The 19783-nt window shown below is 46.3% G+C and overlaps 3 protein-coding genes across 3 annotated transcripts; 1 reads left to right on the top strand and 2 right to left on the bottom strand.

Annotated features, from left to right (window-relative positions):
• Positions 1-4864: 4864 nt before the first annotated feature.
• LTR84_003930 (uncharacterized protein) lies at positions 4865-5422 on the bottom strand (the record flags this gene model as incomplete). Its single annotated transcript, XM_064847513.1, has 1 exon — positions 4865-5422. One exon carries the CDS (start codon positions 5420-5422, stop codon positions 4865-4867), a length of 558 nt encoding a protein of 185 aa, XP_064705234.1.
• A 4704-nt stretch (positions 5423-10126) lies between these two features.
• Positions 10127-12256, bottom strand: LTR84_003929 (uncharacterized protein; the record flags this gene model as incomplete). The annotated part of the gene is made up of 9 exons (XM_064847512.1): positions 10127-10444; positions 10492-10590; positions 10647-10969; positions 11020-11306; positions 11357-11483; positions 11531-11628; positions 11678-11884; positions 11950-12052; positions 12106-12256. The coding sequence occupies 9 exons, from the start codon at positions 12254-12256 to the stop codon at positions 10127-10129; spliced, it is 1713 nt and encodes a 570-aa protein (XP_064705233.1).
• Positions 12257-17385: 5129 nt separating this feature from the next.
• Positions 17386-18651, top strand: LTR84_003928 (uncharacterized protein; the record flags this gene model as incomplete). The annotated part of the gene is made up of 1 exon (XM_064847511.1): positions 17386-18651. The coding sequence occupies one exon, from the start codon at positions 17386-17388 to the stop codon at positions 18649-18651; it is 1266 nt and encodes a 421-aa protein (XP_064705232.1).
• Positions 18652-19783: the final 1132 nt, after the last annotated feature.

Genomic DNA, 19783 nt, shown 5'->3' with positions numbered 1-19783 from the left:
TTCCACCAATTATTTAACAGACACTGATGATATAGCTGTACAAATATCGACAGTCTAGCTTTCATCGCCTGGATAGAGGAATACATTTGATGCTACAGACAAGATGTACATGTTTGCACTAATAGTAGCGGGTAGTGTATTGGCCCTAATCTCGCTTTTGCGAATAGGACGCCGGGACCCTCGCCTGCCCCCAGGACCACCAACGATCCCTATCCTCGGCAATGCACATCAGATCCCGCTTACTGGACTTGGGAAAATGTGTGTTCACTTTGATCAAAGATGAATCAGTACTGACAGATTAGGTTTCACCAATGGATGGTACAGTATGGCTCAATTTACTCGCTAAAGGTCTTCAACGATACAATGATTGTGATTGCCGACCGAAAAGCTTGTTATGAGCTATTAGACAAAAAGGGGAGCATCTTCTCTGAGCGCCCTCATTTGGCGGTCCCGTCTTTCATGAGCCGAAACTGCCATATGACCTTCGAACAAGCAACACCTGCTTGGCGAGAAAAACGATCAGTCTTAACGAGGAATCTCAATCCTAAGAATCTTGATGAGAAACACTTCAAAGTTCAGGAGGCCGAGTACGATTGAGCCGACTCTGTTGCGAAAAGACCCCGTTAACGAGAACAGATCTGTGGTTTTCCTGAATCGCGTGCTTGAGCACCCTGACCAGATTTATGACTATGCTCGCCTATACGCATCATCTGTGGCTGCGATACTAGCATGGGGTTTCAGGGCTAAGGATTTCGAGTCATTCTTCTACAAAGATTTCTATGACTTTGTCGATCAGGTGAGTTTTGTGAACCTATATTTTGATTCTGAGCTTTCAAACCACTGATTGTCAAAGTGGCTGGAGGCAATAGAGCCGGGTGCGAACCCTCCAGTGGATCAAGCACCATGGATGTGGTATTTTCCTGGCAAATGGAAGAAGCGAGCTTATCACGTTCGTGGTCTTATGGATAGGACATGGTCCACCGCTCGAGCGATGGTTAAGACGAGGAGAGCCGATGGAGATATTCGTGATTCAATCATCGACATGAAACTTGCAGAATATGAGAAAAATGGTTGGCCAATGACGCAGTACTCTTTCAACAACCTTTTCGGTGAATTTCTCGAAGCTGGAGCTGACAGTAAGTCCTTGATCACTGCAATCCGGTGGAGCTAACACGTCAGCTACCGCCAATATGCTCCTAACTATAATTCTCGCCATTACGAAATATCCGGAGGTGCAGGAGAAAGCACGGAAGGAACTTGACGCAGTCTGCGGAAAAGATAGAACCCCGTTGTTCTCAGACTTCGGAAGTCTTCCATACATCAACTGTATAATTAAGGAGGCTTTGAGATGGCGGCCAACGTGAGTAACTTGAACTCGAGGTCCCTAGCTATGGCGTGCTGACATTGTTAGATCTGACCTTGGAATCCCACATAGAGTGTCGAAAGGTTATATCATGTCTCTTTATGCTGTCATGTGCCTAACAGCTGATAGATGATTGGTATGACGGCATGTTCTTCCCCAAAGACAGCACGATCTGGCTCGCTGCATATGCCATTCATCAGAACGAGGAATTATATCCCAATCCAAATTACTTCAATCCTGACCGGTACTTGAATCACCCAAAATTAGCAAATGACTATGCAGTGAGCCCGGACTGGGAAAATCGAGATAAGTTACACTATTCGATGCACTTGCAGTACAGAAACTAATGTTCCATACATCATTACGGTTATGGTGCCGGGCGGAGAATGTGCCCTGGAATTCACCTTGCAGAGCGGAGTATGTGGAGAGTCACTGCGAAATTGCTGTGGGCTTTTGAATTCCGAGAGCTTGAAGGAAATCCCCTGGATATTAATGCCTTCACATCCTCAAACCTGATGCGACCTCTACCATACCAGGTCAAGGTACAGGTCAGAAGCGAGAGACACCACGAAGTCCTCCGCCAAGAGCTAAACGGATCTCTGGACTTCCTTGCCCAGTATGATTAGCTGAGACTAGGTGTGGCAAATCACAGTGTTTAGGAGTGTTCTCAAGCTTGTCCTTAGGGTACTAAGTTTCAGATGTAGCCTCAAGAAGAATCAGTGTAAGCTCTCCCAATTCTTGGGGAGAAGTCTATTCACATCTTCTCTATCTCGCTAAGCTTTGCATTTGAATCCCATTTCAACCCTTTTCGCCTCAGCCTTGGGTTCTTTTCCGTCAGGTACAGAGATAGTAAATTCGTGAAATACAATTAATCTCCACCTATTGATTGGAAACGCTACATACTGAGGCTTTCAGACTGAAACACTCAGGAATGCCACCCGCCTTGAGAAGTAGCTTAGGTCATTGGTGTGCTCACATGTGCATTTTAAGTCACACTCAGCATTTCACCGCAGGTCATTGCCGAGCTAGCATATTTCAGTCGGCTTGATCTCGGGAAATGGTTTCATGGTCCACGGCAAGAGATTGGCTGATGTACTTTTTAAGTGGGTATTTTATTCAGAACGTTCTGTTCGCCGACTACCCTTCTTGTTCGTCGAACAAGGGTTTCAAGTTTGACTGTCAATGGTCGATAAGATGTATGGTAAAATTGTGCATAGAATCTCACCAGTCTGCCCTGATTGCTGCCTGCAAACGGGCTGCATATTATTTTTCGTCTGTGGCATCCTGTCAACTGCTAGTTCAGATCTCGGACGACAAATGGATGCTGTTCGGAAGCAAATTGTGATTCTGAGTGGTGTAGAGAATTCGAGCACAGTCAGAAGAGGCTTCGCCTGGACAGAATGGTTCTCTTGGCACATCAGCTGCTTCATCAGACGTCGAGCGAGAAGAATGCGCTCTCTGGTGTGTGGCGGAATATGTAGGTGGCCTTGTTGCTGTGGGCGATAGAATTTTCGAACCCATAACATAATGGAGGAATGCTACACGCTGTCCTCGTCGCGTGTATAGGCGAGTCCGTGACCATCAAAAAGAAATGTTGTGACCATTAACGAAGGAGGGGCCATGATCATCGACGCAGGAGGAGCACGATACATCAAGGCCAAGGATGAAGACAGGCGGAACTCCTCAAGAACGAGCCAAGAGCCTTCAATCAGTCAGAACGGTCCTGGAAAGTGGTAAAGCACCGACGAGAGCCTTTCAAGCCAAGGATCTGGCCAGGGAAGAGAGCCACGAAGTGAGTAACCACCGGAGAATCAGCTCGGTCACCACACAGATACATAATAACGACATCAGCTTGCACGCCTACAGCAACTAATGCGCCTAAGTCCAAGCGACATGCCTCCTATTTGAGGATCGAAACTGAGGCGAGGACGACAGAGATGTGCCTGTCTCATGTATACTCCTTTGTTATCAAGAGGTGAGTAAACGCCAGCAGATGCTCTTCGCTAAAATGTCTAACTTCGTCTCGGCGAACCCACTTTCGATATATGACACAGCGTTCCACGATCTCAATACTACCTATCAAAGTACACCAGTCTGTCAAGCACATAATCTATAACTCTCATAGACATAAAACCCTACCCTAGGGAAAAAGGATCGGTAGCCATTTATTTGGCTGCATGCTCGGGTCCATGTGAAAGTGCACTCCATTCTAACGCCACGTTGAGGCCGCGATCCTCGAAGTCAGGTTGTTGCGCCCCCTTGTGCAAGAGACGTCGAAAAAGCACGGTATGAGCGACCCTGAAGACTAGTGTATTATAGGGTGACCTCAATCTCGAAAAAATGAAGCTTTATTACGCACGCATCCTTGTTGACTACTTTCACTGGTTTAGGGTTACTCTACCAGTGTCTGGGTTTGGGAGTGGCAAGTACTGCCATTAGCCACGGTGAAGTTGTCAGTAGTCAGCTCGTCGACAAGGACATGATATGAGAGCATAGGCTCAGGTTGCGCGACGGACAATGTGCCCACAGGAATCCCCGACGGTGTTGGTAATCTGTCGAATGTAGAATTATCCGGTATATGAACTGTGGTCTTTGTTAATGAAGTAGTATTTGAAGTCAGTAGGGCTCCGGCTAGACCAGGATTATCGTTCATCAGAATCGCGAAGTTGGCCAAATGCGGGTATTGAGGTATTGCCTCCAGGAATGTCTGAGCCGAAGCTACCGATTGCAAGGAGAATACAGTGAGGATATAGTACAAGGGACCACGTGTGAGCTCCATCTTCGTTTGCTTCGTCTCACTGAGGATAAGAACTAGGAAGTAATAGATATAAAATTTGTCGCACCAATAGGTCCAAGCCATATAAGCCTCCGAAAACCGCTAGTGTAGGAGCCGTGGGGTTGTAAAGAAGTTATAGTAAGCGATGTTTCCCGGTCTACTAATTTTAGACTATCTAATGAATGCGATTCCTGGAAGCAAGTCTGCTGGGACGGGGAAATAGCTATACGACATGCCACGAAGACTGCGGCATTTCTCCGTGGTGGACTCTCTCTCCTCTCTTCAGCTGTGTTAAATAGAATTTTAGAGGAAGGCCAGTAGCTCAGGAGGCTTCTCAAACTTATGTCGCACTAACTAGGTTCCTAGAGCCTAAGTGGTTTAAGAACTTAATTGAAGATCTCTACTCCGATAGCAAAAAAGATATTAGAGCTGTGAGAGTTTGCCATCGTGGAGGTATCCCGGGACGCAGTAACCGCTTTATTCCCGCTCCGGGTAAGATGGCACACACTAGCTCAACGCTTATTCGACGTATTATCGATTCCTATCTAGTTGGTAGACTACAAGAAAAGCTTTAAGATAAAGTTCTGTATCCTGAGATGTTGGTCGACTTTATTCACGCTTCTAGAACATAAAAAGACCCGTGTTAATCTAAAATAAATCGGCTCTTAGTGCTACTAACCCAAGAGTATTAACCCTCAGTCCACCTAGACTTATCTAGAGCACATCTACATGATCTCCTCAAGCTGGTGTACTTTGCTCTTTCTAGTCAGCATACGCAAGCGCTTACCCCAGAAGTAGATAGGGATCGTCAGCAAAAATGCTAATAAGCAAAATGCATACCACACCAGCACAGGAACGTGAAAGCCCTGAGTCAGTCCCAGTGTTGGCACCCAGTACGAAAATGAGAAGCCAGCAACATTCTTTATAAATGTTCCAACAACCATAATCTCGCCACTGACAGGTCGATAGCAATCCACAGCGTACGCAATAGCAATAGTGGGAAGGCTGCTGAGCATCATACCAGCAGTGCCAAAGCCGAACACGACAATGATTGCCCAATGCCATTCCCTTTGTAAACCAACAGCAGCTATTATGGTACCGACTGTGATGATGACAGCGTATGGTAATATAGCAGGAAGACGCATCTCGGCTTCCCAGATACCACTATTGCGTTTTGTAAGCTTCTGAGCGACCCAATCAGACAGTGGTCCTGCGGTCAATGTGCCGATTATGAGTCCAATAGCCATACCAAAATTAAGGTAGCCGACCTGCTCGGGATTCATGTTGTAAGGTGGCGCGCTGAATGCGAATGACTGTATCAGATTCCAGGCCAGTGTTATTGCCGCGCCAGTGGTCAGGCATAGACCAGTCCAGAGGACAATTGGGAACCAGCAAATTTGTATAGGTATGATAGTGTCTCGCAGGAGGAACATCTTCCAACGCGGATCGCGGCTTTGAATAAGCCTGAAGTTGGCCTTGCCAGGTCTTCCTTTTCCTAGAACTGTTGGTGCGTGTGTCTCTTCGGCCGTCATACCAAAACGACGGCGGTACTTTGTCTCAGGAAACGTAAAGATCAAACATATGTAGGAGAATGAAAATGTTCCAAGACACATCCAGAAAAAGCTGGGCCATCCGTAACTAATGGAAATTATCAGCACATGTTCTAAGAAGTGGTGTGAATATCACCCACCGTTCCCCCATCGTCCCAGCAATAACAGGTCCGATAAATGTTCCAAGGAATGTAGATAATCTTGAAACTCATTAGTATCAATAATTATAGCTTACTGCCTCGACTCACATAGCAATCCCCACCCAGATACCCCTTTCGTGTAAGAAAAACATATCCGCTGCTACCTGGACTCCAATAGCCTCACAAGGTGCCGACACAAGACCAACGAAAGCCCTAGCTGCCAGGAAATTTTCGTAGGATTTGGCTAACGCTTGCCATACGCTCGTGATGATAAAAAGCCCTCCAAAAATGATGAAACAAGCGCGTCTTCCGAAGATGTTGGCCGTAGAGACTGCTAGGAAAGTCCCAATCATAAGAAGCAGGATCGGGATCCCGACCGTTAAACTGACTTGAGAGGCTGATAGCCCCCATTGCTCCATGTATAGAGGGAACAGTGGTGCAAGCGATAGAGTCGACACGGCGAACCAGAAATTGCATATTGAGGCGTTATAGATAGCGAGGCCTTTCCATAATTTCGACCAGTTTAAAGGATCAAGGGGATCAGCGGTAGGCCGGGGAAAAAGGCTTCAAATCGTTAATTTCCATCCTGGATAATTGAGGAGTGTTATACTCGTGGCCTGCACTATCATGTGTAGCGTCATCCGCTTTCTCTTTCTCGTGTATATATTCAGTCCCAGGAATAGCATCAACTATGGGACTCGGCCCCTGTTCTGCGACAATAGTATCCTTTGTATCCATAGTTGGAGAATTCGCCATAATATATTAAGAGACCTGCATCCGATAGTTACATATGTATTTCTCGATAGGTTAGCTAGGAGTTTACTTATATAATACCGACAAGTAGATCGCGGACGACGGGGATATGCCGGGTCGCGGAGCAGGGCCGAGATAGGAACCATGGGGTCTTGGAGCTACGAAATATAGATAAGGGCTCCAGAAAGCCTGATATATCTGGAGTACTATGTACAGACCATCTCATCCCCACAGATAAGCACATAGGTGGAAATCCCCAGAGTACCACGCGCAGAAAGCAGTATACCTGCCGATACGAGGGCTACCTTACAATCGGATCGCCTTCCCTGCTTGCATACTCTCCACCAAACCAGGACTAGTGCAGCTGGTGTAGATAACCTTTCGTACGCTTCGACGGGAGGATATTACGAAGGTGCGGGCCATAATTTTCGTTAGTTCGCGCTAAGTATTCTCGTTTAGCTTTCCTATCTCTGGACTACGAGTACGAAGTAGGCCTCACCCTTTACCTGGTTCTTAAAAAGAACTGAGCTGTTTTTCAGCTATTTCACTCGGATACTGTGCTCCACTGGGGAGGCTTCGTCACTAAGTTACTCGTAAAGCTTTACAATCTCTTACAGCTCGCCTATTGTCAAATGGGGTAAAATTTGGCCGTAGTACTCGTAGGGATAAAACGCCACGGCCTACTTGGCGCGTATCAACGAAAGATCTAGCCTCGTCCTCGCAGTTGATAACTGATAGACGAGTGCAAGGGCTCAGACTCTAGCTTATCTAGTAAGCGAGATTATCCATACCCTATTCGAGCGGGTAGTAGGCCGTTGAACGTTCCAGTAGGGGAAGTACCTAATCCTAAACTTCGGCTTCTTGTCCCCGAACTTACCGCGGGGCCTCTCCGCTAGTGCTTAAGAGTCAACGTCAAGAAGGCGCTGGAGTGGGGTAAGGGAGTTAGTAGACAGGGTACTAGCATTATGTAACCCCTTGTACCGGGCCTCTAGCTAGGTTAATCGATCTTCGCCTACACTGCAGCTATTGAGTTATGGATCAAAATGATCAACATGATTGAAACGATCAAAACGATAAGAATATTTCGCACTAGGAACAAAATGACTCACCTGCCTTTCTGATATGTCTTGAAGTCTTAGATAGTAGTAACAAGGCTTGCCCGACCGATAAAAACGCTCCAATACACGAGAGCTTGAAATACCTGGGAGAAGTTGGTATAGGCAACCAAGCTTTACTTAGTGATGCTGAAGAGGCTGGTGAGTTTCGTACCTAGGCCGATAAATCCCACTTCTATGAGCAATCAATTCCTGGGTCGTATTGCCCTAGATCGAGGCACTAGCCTTTCAAGTGTCCCAGGGCAAAAAGGTTCCACAGACGACGCAGCTAGGCAGAAGCCCTCAGAGTCTTTGTCAAATATCTCGTGCCCTAAGTGTCCTCCGAGTGACGTTCCAACCAAGATGTGTGTTATCTACCTTCTAAATCACTATTCACCGACGCTACTTCGCTGGCCAGCAAGCTCGATACGTCCAATGAGAGGGACATCAGTAACCTCTGCGAATCTTCCCATGGGGAAACAACTTTCTTCACACTTGACGAACCTTGTCCAAGCCTCATTCCCTTGAGCAAAATTGTTCAGTAGAGTAGGATCCATAATTCTTTATTATATCAGTGAGCTCAGCGTTGCCCTCGGGGTGTTTCCTGCTTCGGCTTGCTACTAACCGCGGGAGAAGGAATTGACTCTAGTTATTGGCTACTTGCGAGCCAAATTTTTGAGGAGCCTGTAACCATATGCCCACTGGCGGAGTACACGGCCTTAGGTACTCAAAACGTCATGAGACCAACCTATCCCCATACAGTGATAATACAGCCTTGACCAAATTGCTTCTCGACCGCGGTAAAGATTCCCTAACCTACAACGTGTTCGAGATTATGTTGCTGAATGATCCGATGAATCGCTTCCGTGCGAAGCGTCTGATTTATCTCTAGGATCTGATGGTGACTTTTATGTAATGCAAGCTTGGGCTAGAACGCTGAGATGCCGGTGTATCTAGCCAACCCATGAAGATCCCCTGCGATTCTCCCGATGAAGGGTTTGTAGACTCGTAGATTGGCGATATTACCGCTGCCTGTGCACCAATATTACTCATTTTCCCAAATATATTTTGTATAATAGGAAAGAGTGGGTTAACATGCTAGCCACCATGGCAATTATTCGCCTAGAACTATGGTGCTTCAATTCTCCACCGCCCCAAAGAAGTCTCGAGAGAGCACGGCTGTTTTTCTTCGACCTTTAATTTGCCTACAAGGCAAGTCCAATGGCTTACATGTACATCCTAACGTCCACCAGTGTATATCTGTACCTTTTGTAAGACAATACTGCATGGCATGATGGTATACTGAACGGGACTTGGCGCCAACGGTTACTCACTAGAGGCTAGCCAAGGTCGGGACATCTTCGTCTTGACTCGCAGTCGGCTTTTGAGCTTCCGAATGCCGTCATGAAACAAAACTTCGACGAGGGGGGCTGGCATATAACACAAGATTTTCCCCAATTAGAATCTACCTGTTTTCATCACGTATCAATCCCACCGGTATGTCTCAGCGCGCCCCTACTTGTAGCCACTGGCTCTCCTACATATCTCTCAAACAATAACAGGAATCAGTGAAGAAACGGAGCCTGATTGATTGTGTAACCTGCAGATAAGGCCAATTTATCATTTCGTTCAAGCCTTCCAATTTTCGCGCTGCCCAATCAGGTCTATGACTTAAATCAAGACGCCGGAAGATCAAGTGTGGTGAATCTCGACCTTTTAGTCGCAAGTGCGACATTACTCGCGCTTCCCCTGGCTATGTATCTCGCCGAAGCTATCCACTAATTACATACCTGGTCGAGATATTGGTACGGGTCTGCAACTGCATTCATCAGGTCTCATGCCCTGCTCTTGTGAACTGCAGCAGTTGATACTTCTGGAATCTCCTTGTGAAAAAGGCCAATCATGTGGAAGAAAACGCCCACCGGCTCGTTGTTGCCATCGTTGCCTTGCAATAGTCTCGGTGAATGGTTGGCCTAGAGCCGGAACAAGACATATACGTCCCTTCGCATTATAACAAATGTCTCGAGCTTCTTCATCGTCCAAACGTGGATGTCGAAGCATTGTCTATAACCATTCTGATTATCAGGCTCTGCGAGAGGTTGAGCAATTACTGTTTTGCAGCTATGCAACACATTTCGGAGAGACGCAAGATCATAACCTCGTAAGAAATTAGGAGTTTGAGCAGGTGCAATGATATCATTGAGAAGATAGTCCTATACTTTCTGGTCTCAGGCTTTACACAGGGCAGTACCGTCCAAGCTCTATAGGCCGTACAACTTTGCGACTAATGACTGCCACCCCAGTACTTCGTGTCTGACCCGCAAACTCGTCCTTGAACAGAATTAACCATCTTTCAGGCAGTAGAAGCCGGCTTGCTGATCCTGCAGGGCTTGGAATCACAGTGCTTACAGCCTTACCTAGCGCATCTGTCTTTCGTAGCAAAGACCCAGTTAGACTGCAGCTTTCCCAGTCTCATAAACCACTGAGTGTTCATGAGAGCCTGAAGCCTTTTCCCCTTCATCAGCAATGCTGCTCTCCTCTGACGTGATCAACCCCAGCTCGGTGTAGATCTTCATGAGTCTGTTTCGGTCTTCAATAGCATTCCCAGCCTCGTCACCAAAGACCTCGTCCATTTCTTCCAGAGTGAGGTTTTTAGTCTCGGGGACAAGAAAGTAGACAAAGGCGGCACCAATCACACACATGAGACCAAAGAAGACGAAAGTTCCATAGCCCATGGCTGCAACCATATCAGGGGTGGCTTGTCCGATCTAGATATAATTAGTGACTGTTGATCCGTGTCAAATCAAAGCCTTACCGCAAAGTTGTTCAGCCAATTGGAAGAACCTCCAATGGAGATTCCCTTAGCTCGTGACCCCAAGGGGAATACTTCCGAGACAAGAACCCAAGCACCCGGCTGTTCAGAAAGAGTCTCAGCTTTGTCTTCATCCAAGAAATAGAAATAGCACTTACACCCCATGAGTATCCGAAATTGATCTCATATATCCACACAAACACAACAGCAACCCAACCAGCGGCTCGATGAGATGGCCAGTCCTTACTATAAGATCCCATAAGGCCAGCGACGATGAAATGTGAGATTCCCATCCCGAGAGCTCCGGTAATAAGAACTGGCTTCCGTCCAAATCGATCAATGTAGAGTACGGCAGGAATCGTCGCGAGGAAGAGTAGAATACCCCCTACGCCACCTGCAAGTAGAGATGTAGTGTTTCCTGTAAGACCGAGGTCCTTGAATATGAACGAGGCGTAGTATAGGATAGCATTGATTCCGGACCCTGCGCAAAAAGACATTAGACGATCTTGACGGGGAATGGTCTTCACTTACATTGTTGGAACACCATAATGAAAACAGCAACACACACACGTTTGAAGAGTGATTTGTTGGTTAGCAAGCTGAGATATTCGTGATAGCCTAGCTTGATGTTGCTCATCACAGTTCCGTCTTGGTGTTGAGGAAACTTGGCGATCGAAGTTTCCCTCTCGAACTGGTGTTGGGCCTTAACTTCAAGGTACTCGAGTCGTACTCCAGGATCCGAGTCAGGCTTCCGACGTAGGTTAGCTAGTACGGATAAACATTCGTCGTCACGGCCCTTGGTCATGAGCCAGCGTGGGCTATACGAGTTAGATCAGCCAAAAGCGAATAGTCAGGCTATACTACCCACCTTTCTGGCATGTAAAGAATACCGACACCAAGTATAAGGGCTGGGAGAATTTGGATGCACACTGGAATGAGCCATGCTGCATCCGATTGACTTTCTCCAGTGCCACCAATATAATTCGTACCATAGCCTGGAGAATTATTAGTGAAGTCTCGGAGACTAGGAGAGTAGACGTACCGATCCAGTACGAGACCATGATTCCAAAACAGATAGCAAGCTGTTGGAGTGACACGAGGGCTCCACGTAGCTCGGGAGGTGAAAGTTCAGCGTTGTACCTATCTCCTGATTAAAACGGGGCCATGATAATAAGGTTGTAGCACAAACAGAGGGACAATCATGGATAGGGTTCCAACTCCCAGACCGGTCACAAATCTTCCACCGAAGATATAATCCGCATTTTTGGCGCAGGCTTGGACGACAACACCAACAAGAAACACAAAAACACCACCAACTGTTGCCCATTTCCGTCCGAAAACATCTGCTGTGATACCATTGATGAGGACACCAAGCCAGGCTCCTAGTTCGAGGATCCTAAATTTCTACTGATGAGCAAGCATGCTTGATGATTGTCGAAGGGCGAGGGTGCAGGGACGTACGCAGTTAAAAAGCCTCTGATTGTTGGGTTTTTGATCGAATCAGGATGTACAGTATTTGCAAACGAGGGCATTGCAAGAATCTGTCCGAACATTCCTTGATTGTCTAGGCACGCGGTCAACAGATTTCTAATGCCAATATTCAAAAGAAAGACTCACAGCCATATACGAATCCTCCAAGAGAGGCAAACACGGCAATCAGGAAAACATAGGAGCTGGCGAGAAGTCCTTTCACTCCACCTGGACCTGCAAATTGGGCACGCTTTTGTGAGAGAGCTGCTGGGCTAGACCCATCGCCAGCAGCAACCATATTGGCGGATTGACACTCAGTAAGAATAGAATATCTGTTACGTATAGTACGGTTTTGCAAACCTGAGATTGAGGAAGTTATGTAGAATGTAGGCAGATCCAAGGATGATATAAAATCCCAGTAGGGGTCCAACGTGGGCGTGCGTGTTTCCATCCTTCTAGACTAGATTTTGGGCATTTATCCAGGATGCAGCTCTTGCTTGTTCATTGGCTTAATGCTGGAAGGGAAGGCGGAACATTCGTTCCAAGACATTCAGGCTGAGGCTAAAAGGACAATATGGGGCAGGAAACAAGCGAAGGAACATGGTTTAGTTATCAGCCAAACTGGACATATGCCGGGGTCTGGTGGTAATGACCACTTCAAACACGGGGCAGAATTAAGTCTCCGCAGCTTTAAGCTTGGTGGAGGCTTACTCCGTACTGATGGCAAGCAGTCAGCTAGTATCTCAGAACCTTAAGATCTAGGTAGATTAACCTGGACCACCGACCTTCTCCTGAGGCTTTGGACCATAACATACATCCACTTACAGCAATACAGTAGAGAAGAACATAAGTTAATGGGAACTCGATGAATCGAGGTGCGCACGGTCAAGTTAGTTACCCCGCTTGTCTCTTATCCGTATTCAGAATGGCACAGAGATGCTTGGTTCCCTAAGCTTCGATGATCTGATTCAAGCCGCACTAGAATCATTCTAGCTGATCTCCTCATGGAGTTGCCTTGAGAAGCCCGGTACTGATGTAGTCCTTTTTAGCCTAAATATTACCTAAATCAAAAAGGGTTCGCGTCGGGTAAATGGGGCCTGCCAACCTGAGTAGTACCCTCTAATTGGGAGGGGTAACATTGAAGTGGCTAAATTCATCTTACATCAATACCTCTCAGGGATTATTGTGACCACCGGGATAGTTCCTGAAACCTTCTCCAGACATCTCAACCTACAAGGGCGTGCACGATTAGTCCTGACGCCGCCAACTGACCACCTCGGTAGCTTAATCTACTTAGCAATAGGTATTTTGTGCTTAATCACCGCGAGCCGACGGGAATTTACTTCGTCATACCTCGCAGGTCTACTCTTATTCCTCGCAATTGAGTGCGGGCGCTATGCTACCCAAGGATAATAGTTACAATTGGCCCAGCATGTTAAGTGGTCGGAAAGTCTAGGGTTGAACCTTCGGCTCATCTATTGTTGATAGCTGCACCGATGACTCTTGATGCAATAATAGTACACCGCAGATTCCCCAACCTTGAAAGCTCCTTGCAAAACTTGGAGAAGCACTTTCATCTACCAAGAGACTATAGAACAGTTTTTCTTCCGATTCATCTCTGCATTTTCAATAATGGTAGTACGCTTCGTACATTGTAAGACAATCGCTGTCAAGAGGGACGTCACTACCACACGAGGAGGAGAAAACGTTATGGATAACAATGAAGCGACGGCCCTGCGTATGTGCTCGTTTCCAGCACATGGAACAAAGTCGTTCAAGTAGTACTTGAACCAAACGGTATTCGCCACAAACAAATTGCCGAATAAACTCAACCACCTCCTTCATGCTATTACGCATGTTGCAGCTAATATTATTGACCAAGAGCTGACACCAGCAAGGTATTCAACTTTTTTAGAAGGAAACACGGAGCGTCTATCAGTGATGCGGTTGTCTATTCGAGCCTTTCAAAGCATAGATCCGAGAAATGGTTTACAATCCGTTCTGGTAACCTGAGAACTCTCGTTCGAGTCTATTCAGGAGCAAAATCCGCCTTCGGTGACTTAGCTTTCGTACTTTGATTGGTCTTATCTGCAAATAATACCTCAGGATCTGATTGTTCACCTTCTGGAGTTTCAACATCTCAATGCCTCCGAATTCTATCAAGTAGTCAAGCGGCTAGGATGGATCTAGTACCACGATTAATGCGACATCCTTAACAGTGCTAATGGTATTTTGGACAATTGGAGATGGCCAGGTAACGGTTCCTTAACCGATTTCAAAGGCCTACCACAACACCGCGCAAGCTGGAATCCTGATATCGACCTGACGGCAAGAATTTAGTTTAATTGGAGATAACTTGGTAACCACTGCCTCTGAAAGGTGCCTGGGATCATCATGTTGACTACTCCTCTTCAGATCCTTGGGTATCCAGATATTACCCACTATCCAGCCCAAGATGAAGAACCTAGTGGTTTTCACCGCAGGAACAAGTTGGATTCTAGCTGCTCAAGGTCTAGATCAATATAAATACGGTGATTTAAAAGCAACACTTCAAGAAGAATCCGGATAAACTTCTGGATTTCTGCAAGATAACGAGACGAATGAATTGCCTTTTGGGACTTTTATCAAGGGTCCGGATACCCGAATCAAAGTTAATGGCGATCTGACATCTCAGATACCGGAGAAACTTCACAGCCCGGACCTGGTGTCGAATTTCATCCCTATATGGAGCCCAGGGTTGCCACCATTTGACTCTGCGCATCAACTATCTCAGAAGTTTGAGCCAGGAGAATGTGGAAGTTGTCATTGGTGAGACTGAATGGTTCACCAGGAGGCTTTGCGTGGACAATGATGGGATCGAACACAACTTGGACGTTCTAATTTGTGCGACTGGTTTTGATGTCTCATTTAACCCTCATTTTCCCATTCGGAGCCCAAGCATAAATTTTTAGGATGAATGGACCGAAATTTCTAGAAGCTACCTATTTATCGGTGCGGTGAATATATACGAAACTATAGGCTCCTCCTGGGGCGGAATTATCCTATTGGTATTGGTCCAGTACTGCAAGTTATCGGTATGTCCTGAATTCTAGCTCACCTTCTGTCATTAATCCAAATTTCAATATTTATATAGTAGTTTAAGGTACGAGCATATACATGCTCCACTAGGTTGATCGATAGTAAACAGAAAACATCCGCAGGTTGTCACCCAAGCAGGACGCTATTAGGGGTTTGTCGAGCATTTGACAAGTACATGCAGTGTACTGTATGGACAGAAGACTGCAGGTCATAGTACGGGAATGGTACGAAAGACCGCCAAGTCAGGGCACCGTGGCCTGGGAATTCGTTGCATTTCAAGGAAATGATGGAATAGCCTTGACCTGATGACTTCGATGTGCGATATAATGATAATAGCTTTTAAGAAATGGGCAGTGGCTACAGTTTGACATATATCCGTCGAGTAAGTGGGCTTATTACTGGGAATTCTGATAGGAGCGCCTATCTTGAAACTTCTGACTCACACACATCTAGTAGGAAATTCTTGTCCTAGACCTGCGAAGAGAGTTGTAGAGAACAACAAGTTGCCTTTAATTAAGGCCATAGAGATTCACCCCGGCAGTCTTTCTGTCTAAGTATCCTCAGATAGAGAGTCAATGATGTTGCAGAAGCATTCATTAAGCTACGATCCGGACTACTTCTATGGGCCGATGTCTTTCCATGTCGAGGAGGAAGAATTTTCTTTCACCAGAAACTATTTAGTATACCCAGTGCCCACACTTAACTTAACATGTCGACGAAACGGACTGTAAATAGTTCGGTCAGATTACGAGATAGTAACCCCTTTAACTGACCTGTGGAAGATCAATGCTGCGGCCAGGTCGCGCTTACCTGAGAGCATATCTGAGAGTCTACCATTAAAAATGAGTATATGATAGTTTCAACTATTTCCAGTCCTACCAATCTCGTTTCCTCAGATACAGTTTACTGACCAACTATGCCATCCTCAACTTTGCGTTCAACATGCCACTAACGGGCATTAGTCCTCATGTATCATCATAGGTAGAGAAAGTAGAACTTACCATTTGAAACGGTGCATTCCACGCATATAGTATACTAACGGCCTCAGTGTAATAGTCATTCCTGAGGGATTGCTCAAAGTCCTCGAAACTATCCCAACCTCTAACGACAATTAAAGATCTGGTCTTCTCACCCTCAACTTCTGGATACTCAACTTCTTCTGAAGTCCAGCCCATGGCCCAGCCTTGCTGGCCCTGTGGGTTACCCTTTTGATAGATTCCGTCAAACCTGATAAAATCCTGTTCGATCTTTTGCTTGAATTGTGGGGTTAGGCGAGATACGGCAAAGATATTTCTCACGTATTCGACTACCTCCGCCGTTGCAGGACCCTTCACCCCAAGGGTAGGGTGACTGAACTGGACATGAAACCTGTCACCCAGCGTCCCAAGGAAGCCTGAGAGACTCTCCACGAGAGAAGTAGTGTCCGATTCCAGCCCAATATTTGCGCAGCCGATATCATCCCCTTCAATCGTGACTTGGATGGTACTGTTGTCTTGCACTTCTGTCCCAAGAACGTAGTGCTGGAGTGGTATGACGCCATTTACAATGTCAGCAGCCTTCTGCCAAACATTGTTATCCACTTGGACTGGTAGGTTATGCCCGAAGCGTAGAATATCTGTCGAAACCATTGTCGATGGCGAGGGCGCAGGCGAAGTGTAGAACGAAGCCACAGTTACAATACTAGTTAGAAAGCTGATCCAGACTGTGCTTGGCCTCATTTTTGTTGCAAAGTCCAGGAGATTCTTTCAATTTGAATGACAGGGAAGCTGTGGTGCTAAATATTCTACAACTCGGATCACCACTAGCCAGAGGCCCTCCACCAGATAAGCCAATCGGAGCCAAGTCCGACCGGGTCATAAATATATCATCCCTTGTCTGCCCCAAAGTCAGGGAGAACAAGTACCCACGGACATGTTCCGTGTCTGCTACAAATTATGTTTGATATTCTTCGTTCCGCTCCGTATCCCGATATCCTGTAACCGGCCAATCAATTACCTACGTAGTGACATTGCTCAATAGGCCTTAGTCCCTACGCCACTCACTGTCGTCATCATTCTTTTCCTTTGAATAGTGGATGATATCATCTGGAGTCTCAAGCTTCGGAAAGTGGCTATTTCTTACTGTAATAGGAATTTAATGTTTTATCAGATACTTACCAGCTATACCTGCCTAGTAACACGATACAGCAACAAGGCAGTAAAGAACCAATAGCCATCGATTAACCTACTCTTGTATAACCCTCGGGCCAAATCGAAATGAAGATAAACGCTGAAAAAAATTAGCAACCCTTGCACACAGCATTGCAAGCTTCCAGTTACACTTCACAGGAAAACTTCTTCGGCTACACGAATGTCGAAGCTTAAAATCCTCATCGTGGGCGCATCCATAGCCGGGCCCACGGCAGCATACTTTTTCGCTAAGGCTGGAGCAACAGTCACAATTATCGAACGCTTCCCTCATCTGCGCATAAATGGCCAGAATGTTGATATTCGTACCTCAGGCGTTACTGTGATGAGAAAAATTCCTGGTATGGAGGCCGCTGTTCGAGCAAATACCTTTGACTTAGACGGCCTTTGCCTTGTTCGCGAGAATGGGAAGCCCTATGGTACGATTAAAACTAGCGGAAGCCCTGACCAACAGTCACTGCTATCCGAGTATGAGATCTTTCGAGGACGATTGGCAGCAATTCTCTACGATTTCACAAAAAACAATGAGAATATCAGATATCACTTCGAAGAGCAAGTAGCCTCAATTCAGCAGGAGGACGGCATTCGAGCAGTGAAAGTCACGTTTCTGAATGGTTTGCAGCCTGCCGAATATGACCTTGTAGTAGCTTGCGACGGCGCAACGTCCCGAACCAGAGCCATCGGATTTCACTGTGGGGTTCGCGACCACATATTTCCTACCAACTGCTGGTCAGCATACTTCTCGACCAAGCAGGATCTCATTCATGGGAGCAGACTGGGCCATGGCTTTAGTTCGATCCCAGGCCGTTTCATGTCTGTCGAATATAACTCTTCCGGTGGCAACATAGTTAACATGACGATGCTACATCCCCAGAGTGCGCATAATGCCACAGCTGCACTTCGTGAGGCAATCGCACAAGGCGATGATTCGCTCAAACAGTACCTCGTCAGCCGCTTCTATAATCATGGTTGGAAGACTAAGGAGGTCCTCGACGAATTACTGAAGACTGACGATCTTTACGCTAGTGAAGTTGTTCAGGTTAAAGTGCCCAGCCTTTTCAATGGACGATTCGCACTGGTAGGAGATGCTGGCTATGCACCAGGCTTTACAGGAACTGGCACAACGCTTGCCCTAACTGGTGCATATATATTGGCGGGCGAGATCTGCAGGCACAAGGGAGATGTCAAAGCCGGCCTTGCTAGTTACGAGAACACTATGAGACCAATCATTAACGAAATGTCGAAAGTGCCACCATTCGTCCCCAGCATACTAGCACCGCAAACCGCTTTGGCTCTTTGGTTACGGAACAATTTATTCGCCCTATTGGCTTGGTCAAAGCTTCTAGAGTATGTTCAGCGCTTCTTCGGCTCATCTGGTGGCAAGACAAGTGAATACCCTTTGCCGGATTATCATTGGGAGAACGACTGAGCCACACGGACAGAAGATCTGATAGATATACTTTGAGATTTGGAGTGTTATTTCCGGTGTAAGATGACTTTAGAACCAACGGCTATGCAACCACAAGGACCCTTCTATAGATCGTCTGCAGGAGTAGTTCCATGGTATAAGCATCACAGAGGTACAACAATCCCGGTAGGAAAGTAGTTACTTAGTGGAGATTATCACGGCCATGTCTCCCTATTCGTCTCTCATATGACGGCAAGGGACTTCATCTGCAAATCAGTTCTTCCTTCACTTAGATAGGATGTCCCGCATTTATACTGCACAGGTAACTCTTCGACCACATTATATTGCAGACAGTTGAAGAAAGTTGTCTTCTTGGTGGAATTCGACAAAAGGAAACGTGAGGTGTACTACTTACGCCTTAGATTCTAGCCCAGGATTCTGCATTGGCTTTAACCTCCGCAGACTGTCCGCCAATACCTCAATTGCTGACAAAGTTTGCCTTGCAGATACTGCCGTACCGTTGATGAGTCAGCCTCGTTCAACGAATTGGCCAACCAATTGTGGGTATTGCTGCACTGTTTCATCTGATGGCGAATTAGTTTGTGCTGGAAAACTTGGCGAAGGCTTGAACGCCAGATTTCTTCAATAAGTTGCATCGTTAACAACAGAAAGGACGACTACATCAGAACTCATCACGATGGTCACATTATTGGAGTGATTACAACTAGCGGTATCTGACTCAAATGGGAAGTACTTAAAGTACTGATAATTGGCTAAATTATCAGGATGTGTTCAGCATGCACATTCCAAAACTTCTCAGGTAGCTTCGCAGAAATCATTCATAGTCTACCAGTGCTCCGGGCTGTCCTCCCCACGCTAGCAATTTCACCCTCATCGGTGCTGAGCCTGACTAAGTGAGATGAAAACTGTTTTGCAGGCCTCTGAGTTGAGATAGGTAAGGACAATTGCCCACGCACCGGTGCAGATTTCATCTTACCAAGGGGATCTATCATATGGCCCGCATTCTTTTTGAAATTTATATAAATAGTACTGCCAAAAACAGAAACCAATGGACGCGGATTCTATATGGCTTTGCAAGGATCAAAATTTGCTTTTTCTCCAACACAGCCAGGGACATACCTCGCACGGAATT

Source organism: Exophiala bonariae (assembly GCF_035927105.1).
Source record: "Exophiala bonariae strain CCFEE 5792 chromosome Unknown scaffold_17, whole genome shotgun sequence".
Classification (NCBI taxonomy): domain Eukaryota; kingdom Fungi; phylum Ascomycota; class Eurotiomycetes; order Chaetothyriales; family Herpotrichiellaceae; genus Exophiala; species Exophiala bonariae.
Note: the sequence above shows the minus strand (reverse complement) of the source record. Positions and strands in the feature narration are given on the sequence as shown.